The sequence below is a fragment of the Periplaneta americana genome, chromosome 4 (assembly GCF_040183065.1).
Source record: "Periplaneta americana isolate PAMFEO1 chromosome 4, P.americana_PAMFEO1_priV1, whole genome shotgun sequence".
NCBI lineage: Eukaryota > Metazoa > Arthropoda > Insecta > Blattodea > Blattidae > Periplaneta > Periplaneta americana.
The window spans coordinates 135,474,374-135,492,196 of NC_091120.1; the positions used below are offsets into that span (position 1 = coordinate 135,474,374).

At 35.8% G+C, this 17,823-nt stretch overlaps 1 protein-coding gene across 3 annotated transcripts in view; it reads right to left on the reverse strand.

Annotated features, from left to right (window-relative positions):
- Window positions 1-839: 839 nt before the first annotated feature.
- The window catches only part of teq (Tequila), a 103,555-nt gene continuing 86,571 nt past the window's right edge, over window positions 840-17,823 (reverse strand). For 2 of the 3 annotated variants that reach the window (XM_069823997.1, XM_069823999.1), the window contains exons 20-22: window positions 15,240-15,471; window positions 8,284-8,463; window positions 840-5,734 (exon numbers count right to left, since the gene is read on the reverse strand). In XM_069823997.1, coding sequence (XP_069680098.1) covers window positions 5,598-5,734; window positions 8,284-8,463; window positions 15,240-15,471 — 549 coding nt within the window. In that variant the 3' untranslated portion in view covers window positions 840-5,597. The remainder of the gene's footprint in view (window positions 5,735-8,283; window positions 8,464-15,239; window positions 15,472-17,823) is intronic. The other variant, XM_069823998.1, reaches the window with a different exon arrangement.

The window sequence follows — 17,823 nt, forward strand, 5'->3', positions numbered from 1 at the left end:
CTATGTTTAACACTTCAAGAGACTTATCTATATTTCATGTGTGCTCTGTGTGGCATTCTGTATGTTCAATTTGGGGATCTGCTTCAGGTCATGCAAAATCGCTATTTGAGGCTGATATCTGGTGCACCTTGGTATATTGCACGACAACCTCTGTATTCTTGAGGTGATGTAGGTCCTAAGACAGAGCTACATCAGACCATATCACTCTTTCCTAAACAACATGAATCTGCTACTTTGAGTAATTGTTACTAATCCACCGCAAGTTCCAGCCTAGAAGACTAAAAAGAAAATGGCATAATGATATGAGACTATAGAGTTCTTTTGGGATTGTCAGTAGGCAATACCCATAAACAAGTTTCAAGTTTTTTTTTCTTCTTTTTTATGTTCCTGTTATTCACAACTATAACATACCGGTACTTATTTATGTGCAATAAAGTTTACTTAATTAAGTTATATAAAAAAAATTACCTTTTCTATATCTTGTCTCAGCTCACGCTTGCAACCTTGTTAGCTGCCAGTAGTACATAATTATGTAGAAATAGTAATTTAATTTCAATTTTACTGCTTAGAAAAAATAATTTTTATAACTTCGCAAAACATATTATGTGTCTTTCTCGTGTTAAATTTTTACATTACCTCGTTAACATGTTTCAGCCTGTTATCAGCCATCTTCAGAACTGGTTGTTCTGTTAACATGAGAAAGACACATAATACGTTTCCCGAAGTGATATAGTGTTAAAAGTTGTGTAATCAAGATGTATAATTTTTATAATATAAAAAAAACACTAGAATTTTATTGAAGTTCCTTAAAAAATGGAGTTGAAATAAAAGAAACGGAATAAAATACTTAATTTATATTTATTAACATTTCACATTTTGCATGAAACAAGTTCTGTCAGATATATTTACATATTACGGTACTACATATCTTTGTTATTATGTCTGTAAAAATTTGAAGGATCAAATAAAGACATTATTCTTATAATTTGTATATGTTTTATAGAACTTTTTTCGTGTAGTATTATCTATGATATTACAATTTTACTGATATGTCAGATCCAAAAACATTTTAAAAACTCCCATCATTTCATCCCAAACATTAGAGATTAGGATTTATTTTTACATAAAGAAATCATGGAAGACAAGATATTACAATGTCTCATTTTACTGGCACTGATATTAATCGCTGTGGCACATTGCAACAGCCCATTTGATATCAGAGGTTGATTTCATGTTGATGATGACTGTAAATGATAAAACAGTATGGTATAAATAGCATTTGAATTAAATGTTATATGGAAATTAAAGTATATGGATCACATGAGGAAACGAAGGGGAAGGCAGAAAATAGGAAAGATTGGAGAAAGCTGGGTTTGCAGTGAAAGACCTGCCCTTGGGCAGAACACTAAATGAATGAAATGGAAATTTGTAATGAAAATATTTTTGTAATACAGCCTGATACACCAATGATTATATTACCATTCTCTCATGAAAAAAATAAAATAAGATATGCAATAAGGGATCCAGATCATTTGTCACAAATTACATTTTCGTTACAGGATTGTAGGTCACTTGAAATACTTTTGTCATGAAACTGCATGTCACACAGTAGCTACTCGTTCATAGTGTGAATGGTATTTAATTTTATAATATCTCAAAACATTATCATGGGTTTCTTTTTATAGCACCGCAAAGCATTTTCATGGTTTTTATTTTTTATACCGTATTGTCATAAAACATTTCCATGGCTTTTATTTTTAAGTTATTTGAAAACATTTTCATGCTTTTATTTTTACAGTACCAATATCGTAAAACTTTTCCATGGTTTTAATTTTTAAAGTATGTAAAAAAAACATTTCTATGATTCTTATTTTTAAACATTTCCATTGTTTTTTTATTTTATAGAATCACAAAGCATTTCCATGATTTTTGTTTGCTAATATCTCGAAGCATTTCCATGGACTTATTTTTATAGTGTCGCAAAATATTTTCATGGTTTTTATTTTTGTAGTATCACAAAGCGTTTTCAAAGTTTTTATTTTACACCATCGCAAAGCATTTCAATAGTTTTATTTTTATAATGTCGCAAAACATTTTCATGGTTTTTATTTTAAAGTATCTAAAACATTTCCATGTTTTTATTTGTATTCTATCTCAAAGAGTTTCCATGGTTTTTATTTTTAATAGTGTTACGTAATATGAAAAAATATTTATCTTTCTAAAAAGAACCATGACTGACTATCTCTGCATTCAATATACAGTAGTTAAATGGATAATAATTTACACATTCAAATCCAAGTTGTGTATATTAGTTTTGAATTGGTAACATTACATTAAGATTTGGTGCGAAACTTTAACTTGTGTTTTTGTGCAAGTCTGCGCTTGATGGTTTCCTGCCTAATGTCTCCAACAACTTTGCCATCTAGCGAAATTTCTGCTTTACTGCGCTCTAGTGGGCGGAATGTTAACTACTGAGTAAAATTGAATCCGGCTAAGTGTCTGCCATAAAAAACGCATATAAACTAGAATCAGTAGCCTTTTGTACAGTGTTATATGAACACAGACAGTGTCACACCGAACTGACTCCAACATTCGGAAAAATACTGCAAGAGTGTGTCCCGATCTGTGCGCGTGCTCGTTGAGATGAAATGCGAATAAAATGTATATTATAGAAATAAACTATTACAACTGCTTTTTAGGATATTATTTTTTGTTTCTTTCATTGGTGGTGTCATGGCACACTGGCACTGCCCCAAAAGCCATCCCTGACTGAGAGTGATCTTGTTCGTGCTGCAAAAGAAGTGACATTTGCTTATCGTTCTACAATACATAACTTCAGTTAACTTCAGTTTTAAGAATGCAGACTACACATCTACTGCCCACACGAAAACTGAAATAATAATTCATGTAATATCCATTAATTTCTTCTATCAATTTTGTAATTATTATAATTCACTATTCAAACCTTTACCAGTACTTGTTCAAGTTGCCATTAGATATTTTTGTGTAAATGATGGAGACAGAGTGGAAGTAAACCATTCACATTTTTAAGTAATGACAGGTGAAACTTCAGAATTTCCGATTAATTATCTTCTGAAATGCATTAAGAAATATAATCTTGGAAACTAAATAATGTGGTACCATATTGCACTGATAACACTGATACAAATTTTGGAGGGCTGCAGCAGAGAAGAGGAGAAAGTGTGTACAGAAAACTAGAAAAAGCTTGTCTCACTCTAGTTTAGACATTGGACGTTCTGCTCATTATTGTAAATAACTGCATCCATACAGCTACTGACACACTTCCAATGGACATATAAATTACAGTCAATAAAATACATAAATATTTTCATATATTTACAGTCACAACAACAACACTAAAAGAATTCTGTCAATTTGTTGACACAGAATATAGGAGAGTTCTCTCTTACAGTAATACAAAATTTTTAAGCCTAATGCCTGCAATACAACGAATTTTGGACATAAGAAGACCTAAGAGATTCCTTATACCTAGTAAAGAGAGTGTTACTAACAAACAGTAACACACTAAAGGACTGTATAAATAATCAAAATTCTCGCTCAACTTACAGACTGGTAAGTAAATTAATGGGTAGTAAATTTCTCGACTAGCATGACTTGCTATTGGTTGGCTGTTAGAAACATTGAGAAGTCCATTGTTGTGACTGAGGAGTTAGTGAGTCTAACTCCGAACCCAGCGGGCCCGGGTTCGAGCCCCAGTCAGGACGAGTTGTCTGGATGAGGTTTTTTTGGGGGTTTTCCCCTCACTCCTATGGATGAATATCAGGTAACTTTATCAGGCGATTGGAACCCCACTCATCTTCGCCACTTCTTTTCCTCCCCTATCATCCTTTCATTCATCATCCCGTTACTTCTGGTTTTCAGATCACTCTACAGGTGGCCCTGCGAAGCAACTGGCTCTCTTGACTGGCCTCCGTGGATTGTATTCATGCGATGATGGATAGCTTCTGCAACGGAACCCGGGGCAGATCTTCTCAGGAGAAGACTTCCATCTTGAACCGTTAAGGGAGCCTTGGGGGGGTTGCCGAAGCAGGAGTGGTACATGGACTCTGTTGGTGGTAGGGACCAGTCGTTAAGGGGGTCAAGTGGTTAGGTTGGTGCACGTAGAGGATCGGTGGACACGCAACTCATTCCATATAGGGGGTTGTACAATAGACCTCAGGTAGTCGTAGTTTGTGAGATGTTCCCTCCCTCTCTCCTAACAAGAAAAAAAAACAACATCGAGAACATTCACGGAGACTCACTATACAAAAGTCGTTATTGTATTAATTTTATTCCCACTGGAAGAAAGGGAATGCATGGATTTCCAACAAGAAAGGTCTCTCCTGCAGCCAATGGACTAAAGCGATCAAATGAGCTGCAACGTTATTCCAGTCAGAACCCTCCCAGGCAGAAGCCTTGGTACTACCCATTGCAGAAGATGCAATGACCAAGAAACCTTAGCCCATGTACTGGGTTTTTACCGGAAGGGAGAGTTACTAAGAACTGACCATCATAATAAAATTCGCTCAATGATTGCCAATGAACTTTTCCAGACTGATAAGCTGATGTGTATGAGGAAATTGGGTGCCTAACTCTAAGAGCAGATATCATTGTTATAGACAAAAAAAAATTGTGGACTCATTCTAGATCCCACAGTCCGTTTTCAGAACAGCGAGGAACAATCTAGAGAAGTCTGCGAAGTAAAACGGGCAATTAATCTGCCATGATGCAGTGATTTGGGGACCAAATATAACATCAAGACATGGGACTTTATAGGAAGTATGACTGGGGCTAGAGGCACAATCCCTCGGGGAGTCCTTAGAAGTCTTCTGAAAATTAAAAGTTCCTGACAGCACCCTGGAGATGATATCCTCCACTGCACTGAAGCCATCAATTTGCAAAATTAATCATCATTTATATTCTTTATAAAATTTAATTTGTGTTTTAGCCTAAATTGTGTGTTGTATTTCCAATAAATTTTCCAATGATAGGCTACCTGACTAGGGTTTCTATTAAAAGAAAAAATTGAATTAAATATAAATATTCATTTAGAATTGATTAGGAGGCCGATTATTAAACCCTGGTTGGGACAGCTCTCAAATATCTAGTTTCAATGCTGGTAACAATGTTATTGAATCCAATCCACGGCTTGAGAATGGCTGTTCCCAATCAAGAATGAAACCTGATTGACTGATACAAACTAGAAAAACAAGCCATTTTTTTAATTAATTACGTACATAAAATCAAATATTAAGAATAATTATTATAAATATTACTAATTAAAAATTTAATCCGGCTGACTTCTTTCTTCTTCTTTTGATTAAAGGGTGTGTATATATATATATATATATATATATATATATGTATGTGTTTCAACTATAGCACTTAAACACAAATGGTCCATTGTACACTTCATGAGCTGGATATCAACCCAGAAGACAGCAATGCAACACCAACCTTGCGATGCTACTGGGTTTAATAATAGGGCTGACTACAAAAATAAGAATTTTACTATATTCGTGTACATGTTAGAAAAAAGCTTACGAAATCACTTCTATCTCCAGAGAAGAAATCATCTATCTCCCCGTCATTGAGGCTTCTAGCTTGTTGTCAATCCAGTCCCTGTAGAAGCCCACATTGGAGTAGACCCCAGGTTTATTAGGTCTTCCACAGCCATGTCCCCAACTTGTTATGCCGTATAATGTAAATTCACCTATAAATACGAACAATTTCACGTAAGTTCCTTGACAGGAAAGAGATCTAAACATTAATGTTTTATTTATATATATATATATATATATATATATATATATATATATATATATATAGTGGCCTACTTAACTCTTTCACCTTTGATAGTGTGTGAAATATTTCAGATATACATAAACCGACAGTTACAAGTTAAATTACATCGAAGGGGACATCTGATACACGTAATATATATATATATATATATAGTTTATAACAGATGCTTCTGGCTTCTGCTCACAAACTCCAGCCATCTCTGTCAAGTCACTGGCCAAATTCCAATCTAAAATTGTACTGGGTATATTATTTAATAAACAGTCTGTTGTTCATATTGTAAGAGAATTTTCATTTCATTATAATTAATTAAAATGTTATTAAGAAATGATTTGGTTTGAAATCTTTCTGTTGTTAAACGTACAAAAATAATTGAAAAAGTACAAAAATAATAATTAATGGAAAAGAATACAAAATAAATTAATATCATAACACAAAATGCAATCACTGTCTTCAATGCCCTGTCAAATATCTTAAAGTGAAAAAATAATTCTCAGACTTAAAAAATTCCAAATTCACAAAACTTTGATATAGCTAGTGTCATGTGCTTGTCAACATTTAAAAGTTTTATTCAGTAGACTATTATGGAATTTAAGCAGTGAAGAACCTCGTTTCTGAAAATGCATAGCTAAAAAAATATATGTGCCAGTACAGTATTTACTTGTATAACAAATTTCAAGAACCTAATATGAAAAATTAAGCCAGAAGCCTTACATGAATTAGACATGACAAATGATCTACATATGGTAGAATAATTACAACGGTTCTGGAAAGAATGAAAAAATGAGGAACAATATTAGACTGTCAAAACTACAAACTGAGGTCAGTTTGGAAGATGATCTTAGAGTTCCTCAAGTGGAGTGTGGAAGACTTAACATGTAAGTATGTGACTAATGGAACATCGTGAAGTCAGCATCAAAGACCTTACAAAGCTTATCCTAATAATAACAATACTGGGAATGATGATGATGATGATTATTATTATTATTATTAATTCATTAATTTATTATTAATATTAATATGTTAGTCAACAGTGATTAACCAATAATAGGATAACACAAGCATTAAAATAATAATACAAACTATTGTTTGGGAGACATATCGAGCCCAACAGAGTACCTACGCGACCCCTCTATTTACCCTGTTGATGAAACCTGTATGTAGTTCTGAAACATTTTGTAATGCTGGAACCTGTATGTAGTTCCGAAACATTTTGTAATCCTAAGTTCTAGAACACGGTGGAATACCCAAAATCTAATTCTGAATATAATTTCAGTTTGATGTAATTTTTAACAGACTTTTTTTTTTTAAACCTCAGGAAAATATGAGTGTGGATCGGAAAGTAGCGCACAATAATTTTGCGTTGGTATTGTGGCTGGGATGTTGACATTTCACAGAGATATAGTTTGAAGTTTTCACTACAGACACAATCTGTTTTGCATGTGCAGCTCTAGGGAGAGAAGCGTGAACTACGCAACAAAGACGGAGCACATGTTACTGTCATCAACTTATGAAGAGCAGTGAAGTGTTGTACGATTTTTGTGGGTTAAGGGCATAACCCGAGTGAGATTCACAGGGACATGTGTGGCGTGTACAGGGAAGATTGTATGGACCATAGCAACATCTTCAGGTGGTGCGTATTCTTCACAGATGGCCATGAGAACCTTTGTGATTCGTCACGTTCTGGACAGCCAGTAACAGCTGCAACCCAGCATAATGTCACAGGAATTGAGACAGCAATTTTGAACAATCAGCAGATTCAACTGCGAACCTTATCTCAGCAGTTCAACATTTCATACGTGCATGACATTGAAATTTCATAAAGTTAGTAACCGCTGGGTGCCTAAGAACCTGACAGATGACCACAAGGGCCAGCGGATGGCATACTTGGACCACTTAAGGCATTACGTTGCAGAAGGGCATGACTTTCTGAAAGGAATTGTCACTGGTGACGAATCCTGGGCGCACCACTACACACCCAAAACAAACCAGGCCTCTATGGAGTGGAAACATACTGCTTCCCCAGTAAAAGAAAAATTCAAAGTGAACGCAATCTGGTAAGAAAGTGCTTGTGACAGTGTTCTGGGATATGCATGGTGTTTTGTTGATGAACTTTGCTAAACACGGGACCACTGTGAACAGTATTTCTGAAATAACAGAATTAATTACTTTAACTTCACAATCTTGTCATTAGAGGTTTCAGGTATTTAGGATTTAAGTCTGAAAACGGTGAACGTAAAAATAAAATAATCATTCAGCTGTAATTCTGGTTCATATTGAAGAGTGAAATATGTATCTTCAATTGCTCTATTTTTTATACAACAAAGACAAATATTGTACCTTACCATTAGGCATATCAGATCGTATGTTAAAATATATGAAACAAACAGGTAAAATATTTGACAATATACAATTAGCAATTGAGTAGGTTACTAAATTTAACGATTTTTTATATCATACCGTTCATGTGACAGACCATGGGACCTCCAGAATCGCCCTGGCAGGAATCCACGCCACCTTCCAGCATACCAGCACAAAACATTCCCTCTCCTATTGCCTTCGTCCCATATACGAAGCTGGCTTTGCATGTTTCATGAGGTAACAATGGGATCCAAGTCGACCTTAAACGACGTGAGTATCCTGTACAGTACGATACAATATAATTTCAGATCTTTATAAAAAAAATCAATACAAGTAGGTAATTGATTAGCTAATTACAACACAGCCTTAACAATAAAATAATTTTATATATGTTTATTTGAGTGAAGTCCAGTCGAGTTAAATCGAGTTCTGCTGAGCTGAACTGGAGTCACCTAGTATCAGCATAATACCACAGTCTACTATATACAGTCACGTTGAGTTTTGAGGGTGCTAGAAACAATAGACTGTGACGGTTCTATTTTGCATTGCCTGTAATGAGGCGATATTAGCGATCCTAGTGGTGAGCAACTATCAAATGTTTGCATATTTACTACGTATTGAGCTTCGCGACTGTATATACTAGACTGTGATAATACTGCATCTATATTATGTTATGTTTTGTACTTGGGATTTTTAGATGTCACGGTGATTCAGTTGTGAAGATCTTAGGTTCGCTCAGTGTTGAGATTTAATACCTATGACATTTCGGAAATGATAAGAACCCTCATAGTGAAACTTGTTAGTAGTTCCAAAATGTCGGAGGTACGAAATCTCAACACATGGTTAAAAAACCCTAATATTTCCTTACGTAACATTTGAAACATAGGTACCTATTACAGACCTACATAGCGTGTATGGATTTTTGTGGGAAGTAACTGGAGTGTAATAGTAAACCTCAAAACAACACATAACATCTATATGAACATAATGTCCGATGTTTAGGGACACTGTAAAACAGTGAATAAAATACACCAAAATCGGTAAATTTAACTAACTTACTGTACTTTGTGAAAAAATTCGTTATTTAAATACAGTATATAAATTATGAAAAGAGTCGGTACCTATTTAAACATGTAAATCGTGAAGGAAAAAATGTCAATTTAAACATGCAAATCACTTTTAAGAAACAGTTAATAAAACAGTCACTCTCCTACAGGCTTCCAGGCTTCCCCGGTATTAATAAAGATAGTTAGGCCTACACAATAGATGGAGAAAAGCGTCTCAGGAATATCAAAAACATTAGGCCTATGTTCATTTGTACACTATGACAGGCCGCTTGGCTGCAAATTATCAAAATACATTATTCCTCAGTCTTCGTTGCATACCGTACTCTTGCTGAAAATGTGATAATATCTTTCACACATTTCTTATTTAGAGCATAACGAACCTAAGCATTGGGCATGTGCGACACACAGATTTTCATTTTTCACAGTTCAGCAGCCATGCTTTCCACATGATAAAACATGAAAGACAATCCCATTTTCGTACTTATTTTGAATGTTTCACTGTCGAAAATAAAATAACGGAATTTTGTGACTGAAGAATGTACGATATGGCAATATAGGCCTAAGCTTACTATGTAAAAAAAAATGTTTAACGCAAAAAAAAATTGCTAAATTAGCAAAAAGGGGGGGGGGGAGAAACGAGCAAAATTCGGTTGTAAAATGTGTCTACAGAATGAGTCTTCATGGAAGAAGAAATTTTCTCATGAAATTTTGCCCAGTATGTGGAACCAGTACTCACCCAGCAACGTGATGAATTTCGGGAGCTACAGTAGGTAGCAAAATCTGATTCTGTGAGTCAGCTATAACAACTAAAGGATTATCGTACTAACCACACGTTATCCTCGTACTGGTCGAATGATCGTTCACTTCTGCAAAGGCATGTAAACGTGAGGCCAGAAGTAGAGTAGTTGACCTTGACCCTCTATGGGTTATTGCGTACAGGACTATGCATGAACCATATATGACATACAAGATCCAGTGAGACATCTTTGGATAACATGTTTATATGGTACCAGTACTGCAGAAAGTTACAGTAAGATTTTTCTGTCAAGCCTCCAGGTAATGCACAGACCCAAATAACTTCCAAGTACCCCTGCCCAGACATTAATACTGAATTGTTGTTGGTGGCTTAACATTACAGTGGTGTATGGATTCTCGTCAGCACAGTGATGTGTATTATGGAAACTGAACATCCCATTCCTCGTGAAGCCTGCCTCTTTAGGAAACCACATAGATGCTAAAAAGTGCTCAATATAACCGCACATGTGTAGAAAGCATGTACAAAACTCAACTCGTGGTAGTAAGTCAGCACCAGTAAGAATGTGCACAAACAAAGCAGTTGTTCCCATAAAATTCCTCAAACATTTCATGTTCCATGCTTTCTGCTACTGCTGTGCGTCAGGTACTGTCACCAGGATGTACAGCAATGTAATTGAGAACATGCTCCTCCAAAGCCACAGTTCGATTTCTCTGGGTTGACCCGTATGCCAAATCAGTTCAGTGAATGAACCACTATTTCCCAGCCTCTCATCTATTCTCTGAAACATCTTCATATTTGACAGGATGACGGTATGGAAATAGATTAATGTATAAACGTCTCGTCAAGGCAGTACACTCAACAAGTTCACACATTAGATGCACGATTGTCATGTCATAATTGGAATAAATCCCCATGATCATACGAGAGTCATTCCGAAAGTAATATCTCCTATTTAATTTCATGAAAACTACAACAGATACACAGAGCATAATAACTCTGTTAAATAGAGCAAGGTTTCAGCTACATACAGTTACTCTTCCACATAGTCACCACAATTCGTTATGCATTTTTGCTAGCAATAAACAAGAGCCTGTATGCCGCGCTCATAAAAATCTGAACCAGCAGAGGCAAGTCACTTTGTTACAGCTGCGATGACAGCTTCCTTGTCTGGAAAATGTTGCTGCCCACATAGTCCATCTTTCATAGGCTCAAAGAGATGGAAGTTTGAAGGTGCTAAGTCCAGACTGTACAATGGATGTGATACGACAGTCCAGCCAAATTTTGCAATGTGCTCAGTGGTCGCGAAACTGGTGATTTTATCGCATTGCAAGTGAAATGTTTTCTTCTCTGGTCTAACTCTGGAAATTCAGGGCTTCAGCTTAACCATAATTGACAGTTTCTTCAGACTTCAGGACATCCAAAAGAATCACATCCCACCTATCCTAGAAGACTGTCATTTTCGCCACTATTGAAACGCACTACTCAAGGACTTACTGTGCTTGCAACCACTGTATGCTCTCTGTACCCTTCAGCAAACGTCAATGGATGTCAATAGGTGCAATTTGTTCGGCAGTGAGGAATTCAGTAACACAGCTTTGTTTCTTATGCACCTCTATGTCAGATGCCATTTTGGTAGATTATCCTGCTGCCAATATCTGTCGCATGACAACCAAACTAACAGGACATTAGCGTGAAGGTTCAACCTTTACTATAACGCCAATAACATCCGGCTCAGACATTACAGGTCAATACAAAAAAAAAAATACGAGGCATTGCTTTCGGAACGACTCTCGTATTTCCTTATGCAGAGACATAATGGACTGGCTTCATCTGGTAGTATCAATATCACTTGCTACATCTGAGACTCAAGCACTAGCGTGCTAGTCTTTCATTCAGACTGCAAAGCTTCGATCACTGACCAGATAGTGGTGGAATTTGTAGTAGATAAAGCAGACATTGGAGAGAGTTTTTCTTGGGGTACTACCATTTTCCTATACCATTTCACCAACACTATCCAATTTCCACCTTCCCTTCATTTCATCCACCGTCTAAAATAGTTAAAAACAGGCTGAGGTGAAGTCTTGGGTGTAGTAGGATTTCCGATATTGATATCGAAGGGATTTGAATCTCTGAATGCTGGGGCTTATCAAGTACAATGTTCGTCTGAGGATTGAACCTATGTCAGAGCTGAGGCAGAATGACCCACCTGTCAGTATTAGATTATAAATGCCATCCAGGCCACCTGTAAGACTTGGGCAATCATCGTATATACAGGGTGGAAGTAAGGTAAAAGTATCCCCGTAGCATGCCATGAAGGCACTTGGGGGGCATGGAGGTAGAGCCCCATGCTTTCCATGACCTCGGCACTAGAATGAGGTGGTGTGGTCAGCACTACGCTCTGATCGTCTTTTATCCCCGGGAAAGACCTGGTACTCAATTTTATAGGAGGCTGAGTGAACCTCAGGGCCATTCTGAAAGTTTGGGAACGAGAAAAAATCCTGTCACCACCTGGGATCGAACCCCAGATCTTCCAGTCCGTAGCCAGCTGCTCTACCAACTGAGCTACCCGGCCGCCAATAGAGTGGAAGTAACCTTTTATAATCCTTCTGGGATATGATATCTCGAATTATGACAAACAAGAAAGTCTAATAATATTTTGTTCCCAGAAGGGCGGTTTTCGAAAAAAATATTCTTTTGTAACTTGAAATTATGATTAAGTTTGTCATGAAACTGCTCAAAATAGGATTTTTGTCTCATGTAGGATGATACAGTAAGCTTTGTATGCCTATGTTGCAGTAGTATTTGCATGGAAAATAACACAGATTTCGAATAAATCGCGTTAATAGCCGTGTACACATTGCATGGGAACAGGGCTGTGACACGCTGGCAACACTGTTTCCTACGTACGCAAACCATGTGGCTGAGATAGGTGTACGGAGCAGACGATACGCTTACATTCACTTCGCCATTAGTTGCAGGCTACATGCAGTTCGAAGCAGTTGAAATACAACGAGATGCCACAGTTTTCTAATCGTGAGTATCTGGACATGTTATTAATTTATAGCGAAACTGGTCACAATGTCGCTGCAGCTGCTCACTTATACTGTAACAGATAACTGGATCAGGAGTGTGAAAGTTCTGGTGGACACTTGAACAATACCTTTAAAAGACACTGTAGAGAATGGTGTATAAAAATTTAATAGTGTACCTCACATTAATGTGTTCCGGTATCATTTTCATTTAGTTTCAAAGTTGTTTATTTCTTCCAAACACTGTATTGTAATTGAGTTGGATGACATCAACTGTGTGATCCTCAATGTAAAATAATACTGTATTTAAAGGATTAATTTTGTTTTATGCATAATTTTTCATTCTACTGTATTATTGATGAAATAGCCTTAAAATGTAACAGAAACTAACTTGCGTGTTTGTTCGTACTAAATTTAGTGTTGAAATGATACAATAACGAACGTTTCATCATAGATAACGAATAACATAGTTCATGTAATTAACATGTTACAATTACATAAATTTTGATTTGACTGCATTCTCAACATATGTTTTTGTTTACAAAACGGTATGTGTGTACATCCTCTCAAAACCCCTGCCAAGTAGATGATTGAAGCGGCATTCAGTATGCTGGGATGCAATGATCTCGCGAATTAAACACTGCTACTGTCTATAACATTGCAACATTACAACATTCGTTTTCTCGAAATATTACAAAAACTATTGGTCACATGAAAAAATATTATTTGACAAAACATTCCCAAATGACATGATCTGTTATGTGTGTGAAGGTCTGTAAAAGGTTACCTTCCATTCTGTATATAAGATTTGCGTCTAAGTGCAAATATCTGTCTAGGTCCAGCGAAGCCATCAGTCTGACGTGTACTGGATATCGACAATGAAATGAGGCTGTCAACACACTCCGAGTTTGTATCTAAACACAATCTGTAAAAAACAGGGGTGTAAATACTACCAACAGCTGATATATGCAGATCTGTAACTCGGGAAGATCGAATATTTAGGACATATGGTCATACGAACTTATTGTGTTGTTTTGAGGTCTACTATCCACACTCCAGTTACCGGTACTTTCCACATAAATCCATACATCTTGTATACCCTACGAGTTTTTAAGCTTTCATGGTAATGCTTTCATGGAAGTTCATTTATATGTAGGAATTAAGTACTGGTACCTATTTGCCTGATGATGGAACATGAATGTTGGCACAGATATGGTGGTATATCCAAAAGTCTACTTCTGGATACCTATCTATAATTTATAATTTCAAGATCTAATATTACAGAGCCAAATTTTTATGGGTGTGACTGAGTTCTAAGGATTAAAATTTTTATTTGTCTGGAGTTTATAACATTGATTATTTCAATTATTCTAAAGTGTGTGTATGTGTTGGGAGAAATACAACAGAAGCAAAAAAAATATTCCTACATAAATATTATTGTAGAAACAATTATTCATGCTAAAACTATGGTATAATTCAACAGTTCAGAATTGTAGAGCTTTTTGATAAACAAAAAAAAAAAAAAAAAAAAAATTTAAAGAATTCAGTCAGTTTATAAATCAGAATAATAAATTAAAACCAAAATTTTAATTATAGAATGAATTATTTAATATGGTAGTTACTTTATACTTATAATTCACATTGGAAAATTTTGAGGGGCTCCACAGTTACCTTCTGGAACCCCTTATCTGCTCAACAGGTACACATCCAATTCAACTCTTCATGTCATACGCAATGCTGAAGATAAGACAATTAGCCTATAATATGTATTTGTTTTGCTTAGATTTTTCTAACAATTGTTTCACTTAACGACCATTTCAGACACTTGCAAAACGTTTATTATGTATTATAATAAGATTGTCTGGAGAATGATTCGCAATAGTTATATGTTTCGTCAACAGTTCGAAGACTGGTTGGAACCTCATAAGTGACATTAATAAGGCATCATTCATGAGGCAACTAAGCCAGAAGATAATATGGTAGGGTGGCCAGTTCCTTTCCTCCTTCATTGCATACATCACTGACTAGTAACATATTTCAATAATCAGTAGCAATAGTTATATCACCGAATTTTAGAACAATCAATGCACCACACAAAAATACTGTTCTAAACTAATGAAAACTGTGAAAGAAAATCTAATTTAAAAAACCTACTAATATTTCTGCTCAAAACTGTGTTATTTCATGACCATGCCTACCTACCTGAACCAGCTGCCTTCACAGAGCCCCATCCAGAGATAGTACAATTGAGACCAGGAGCATATTGGATACCATGGTTTGGTAAGCATGCAGGCATAACTTCAGGACCCAATCGAATTCCCAAACCCTTCAACTTAACTACTGCAATATCGTGGTTGAGACGTATTCCTTTGTTGAAGCCTTCGTGCAAGTATATTTCGTCTATATTTAACTCCTGTTCAGTTCCCTCTACTTCCTGTAAAAGAAATATTTTCATAACATTCTATTGTTATTCGTTGGTTGGTTCCCAGTTCTGTTAGCTCAATTAACTAACAAGGGATCAACATTAATTTCGAAATCGAGGTACGACATGAAAGGTTATGGCTTTGATACAACAAGTAAACGAATGTTCATTTGTGCGGTTTTAGGTGTGGAGGATTATAATATAGTGAGAAGTGTCTGGAATTTGTATGATCAGAAGTGTTAACATGGACTCTATCAAACATACAAGAATTTCGTGAAATTTAACTCTTATCCATAAATTCTGCACAGTGATGATGGTTTACAATTTTAAAATCGCAATATAAAAGACAAAGGAAATGGTGTCCCAAGAAAAATATCCACTAAAAACACACTAAAAAAATACTAATCTGCCACAAAATCATAAATAACATTTCGCATAAATGCTACGTACTGGTATCTTCGATGTTATATCACATTTGATATAAATGAAAGTAGGCTTACAACAAATAGAATCAACTAGTTCGATGCACAGATGGTATATATGTAGAAATACTTTGAAAGGCAAGAAGACGGAAGAAATTCTGACCAAGTTCTATAGAGTGATGACCATGCTATATGGCAGTGAAACTTCGATAGTTGATAAAAAATAACAGAGTTCCCTAACAGAAGCAGAAATGGAATTCTTCTTCTTCTTCTTCTTCTTCTTCTTCTTCCTCTTCTTCTTCTTCTTCTTCTTCTTCCTCCTCCTCTTCCTCCTCTTCCTCTTCTTCTTCTTCTTCTTCTTCTTCTTCTTCACTAAAACTTTTATTGACTAATCCATAAAGTTAAGAAGAAAAAGAAGAATCGTCAAATGCTGCACTAGAGAAGATTATCATTATCATTATCACTTCCATTCACGAAGTAAGCCTATGCCTTTTTGTAAACCAGTTTCGGCCTCATCCAGTACTGTAAAACAGGGTGAATAGGGACACAAGGGTGAATAGCGAAGCATTTTTATTATTTTTTATTTCTTTGTGTCAAAGACTAAATACAATAAAAGTGTTTATGTTTTTATTCATAACGAGGGAACAAATAAACACTCTTATTATTATATTTTCTCTTTGACACAAAAAAAAAAATAAAAAGCAGTAAAAATTCGTCTCTATTCACCCCATATTACTATGATGTACCGAAGTACACATTATGGAGTTTCAGTGCAGTAATTTTGCGTTTCCATATGGCGAAGAATCAGTAGAACAGAAAAAAATTTTCTCCACCACCAGGACTCGAACCAGGGTTTCTAGTTTTATATGCTGGCGCTTTATCCACTAAGCCACATCGGATTCAAGTTCCAATGTCAGATTGAATCCTTCTCATTTTTGTGTTCCCCTTTGTTGGCCTACCCTCGTGTACTGTGTCACAGTATGTGTGACAGTAGACACAATGTCTAACCACAAGAACAGAGGTACACTCATTACGAGTGACGAAGTGGCTGGGGTCCAACGAAACATGGCGCCGTCTTGAATCACAAAGTGATTACTTACCACTTTATCAAATTATTATGATGTACCGAAGTACATATGGAGTTTCAGTGCAGTAATTTTGCGTTTCCATATGGTGAAGAATCAGTAGAACGGAGAAAAATTCTTTCCAGCACCAGTACTAAAACTCAGGTTTTCAGCTTTACGTGCTCGCACTTTATCCATTAAGCCACACCAGATTCAAGTTCTGATGCCAGATTGAATCCCTCTCATTTTTAAGTTCTACCTACTCTGTTCCCCTTTGTTGCCCTAACCTCGTGTACTGTGTCACAGTATGTGTGACAGTAGACACAATGTCCAACCACAAGTACAGAGGTGCACTCATTACGAGTGACTAAGTGGCCGGGGTCCGACGGAACATGGTCCTGTCTTGAATCACCAAGTGATTACTTACGCTTTATCATATTACTATGATGTACCAAAGTAGATATGAAGTTTCAGTGTAGTAATTCTGCGTTTCCATATGGTGAAGAATCGGTAGAACGTTTTATGGTAGTCTTTTTACAAAGATATTCCTCGTCTTCTTCCTCTTCGTCTGTAATTCGACATTAATTTTTGGATTCTACTGACACTAATTCTTGAAATAGCCTATATTGCAGTCAATAATTGTTTTCATATGATATTTTCGTTTCTGCTCATTCAATTTCCAATCCTTCTAGTATTTCTTTATTCCTCTTATGATCAAAAAGTGTATATTCTGCTGTTACTCGAATATGTTTCATTTCTAATGATTGTATTCTCTTTTTGTCTCTTTGTATCCAAATTTCACTTCCATCAGAAAATAATAAAGGAGCAATGCGTTGTATATTCTGATTTTAAATATTGTTTCTACCAAATTAGGTTTT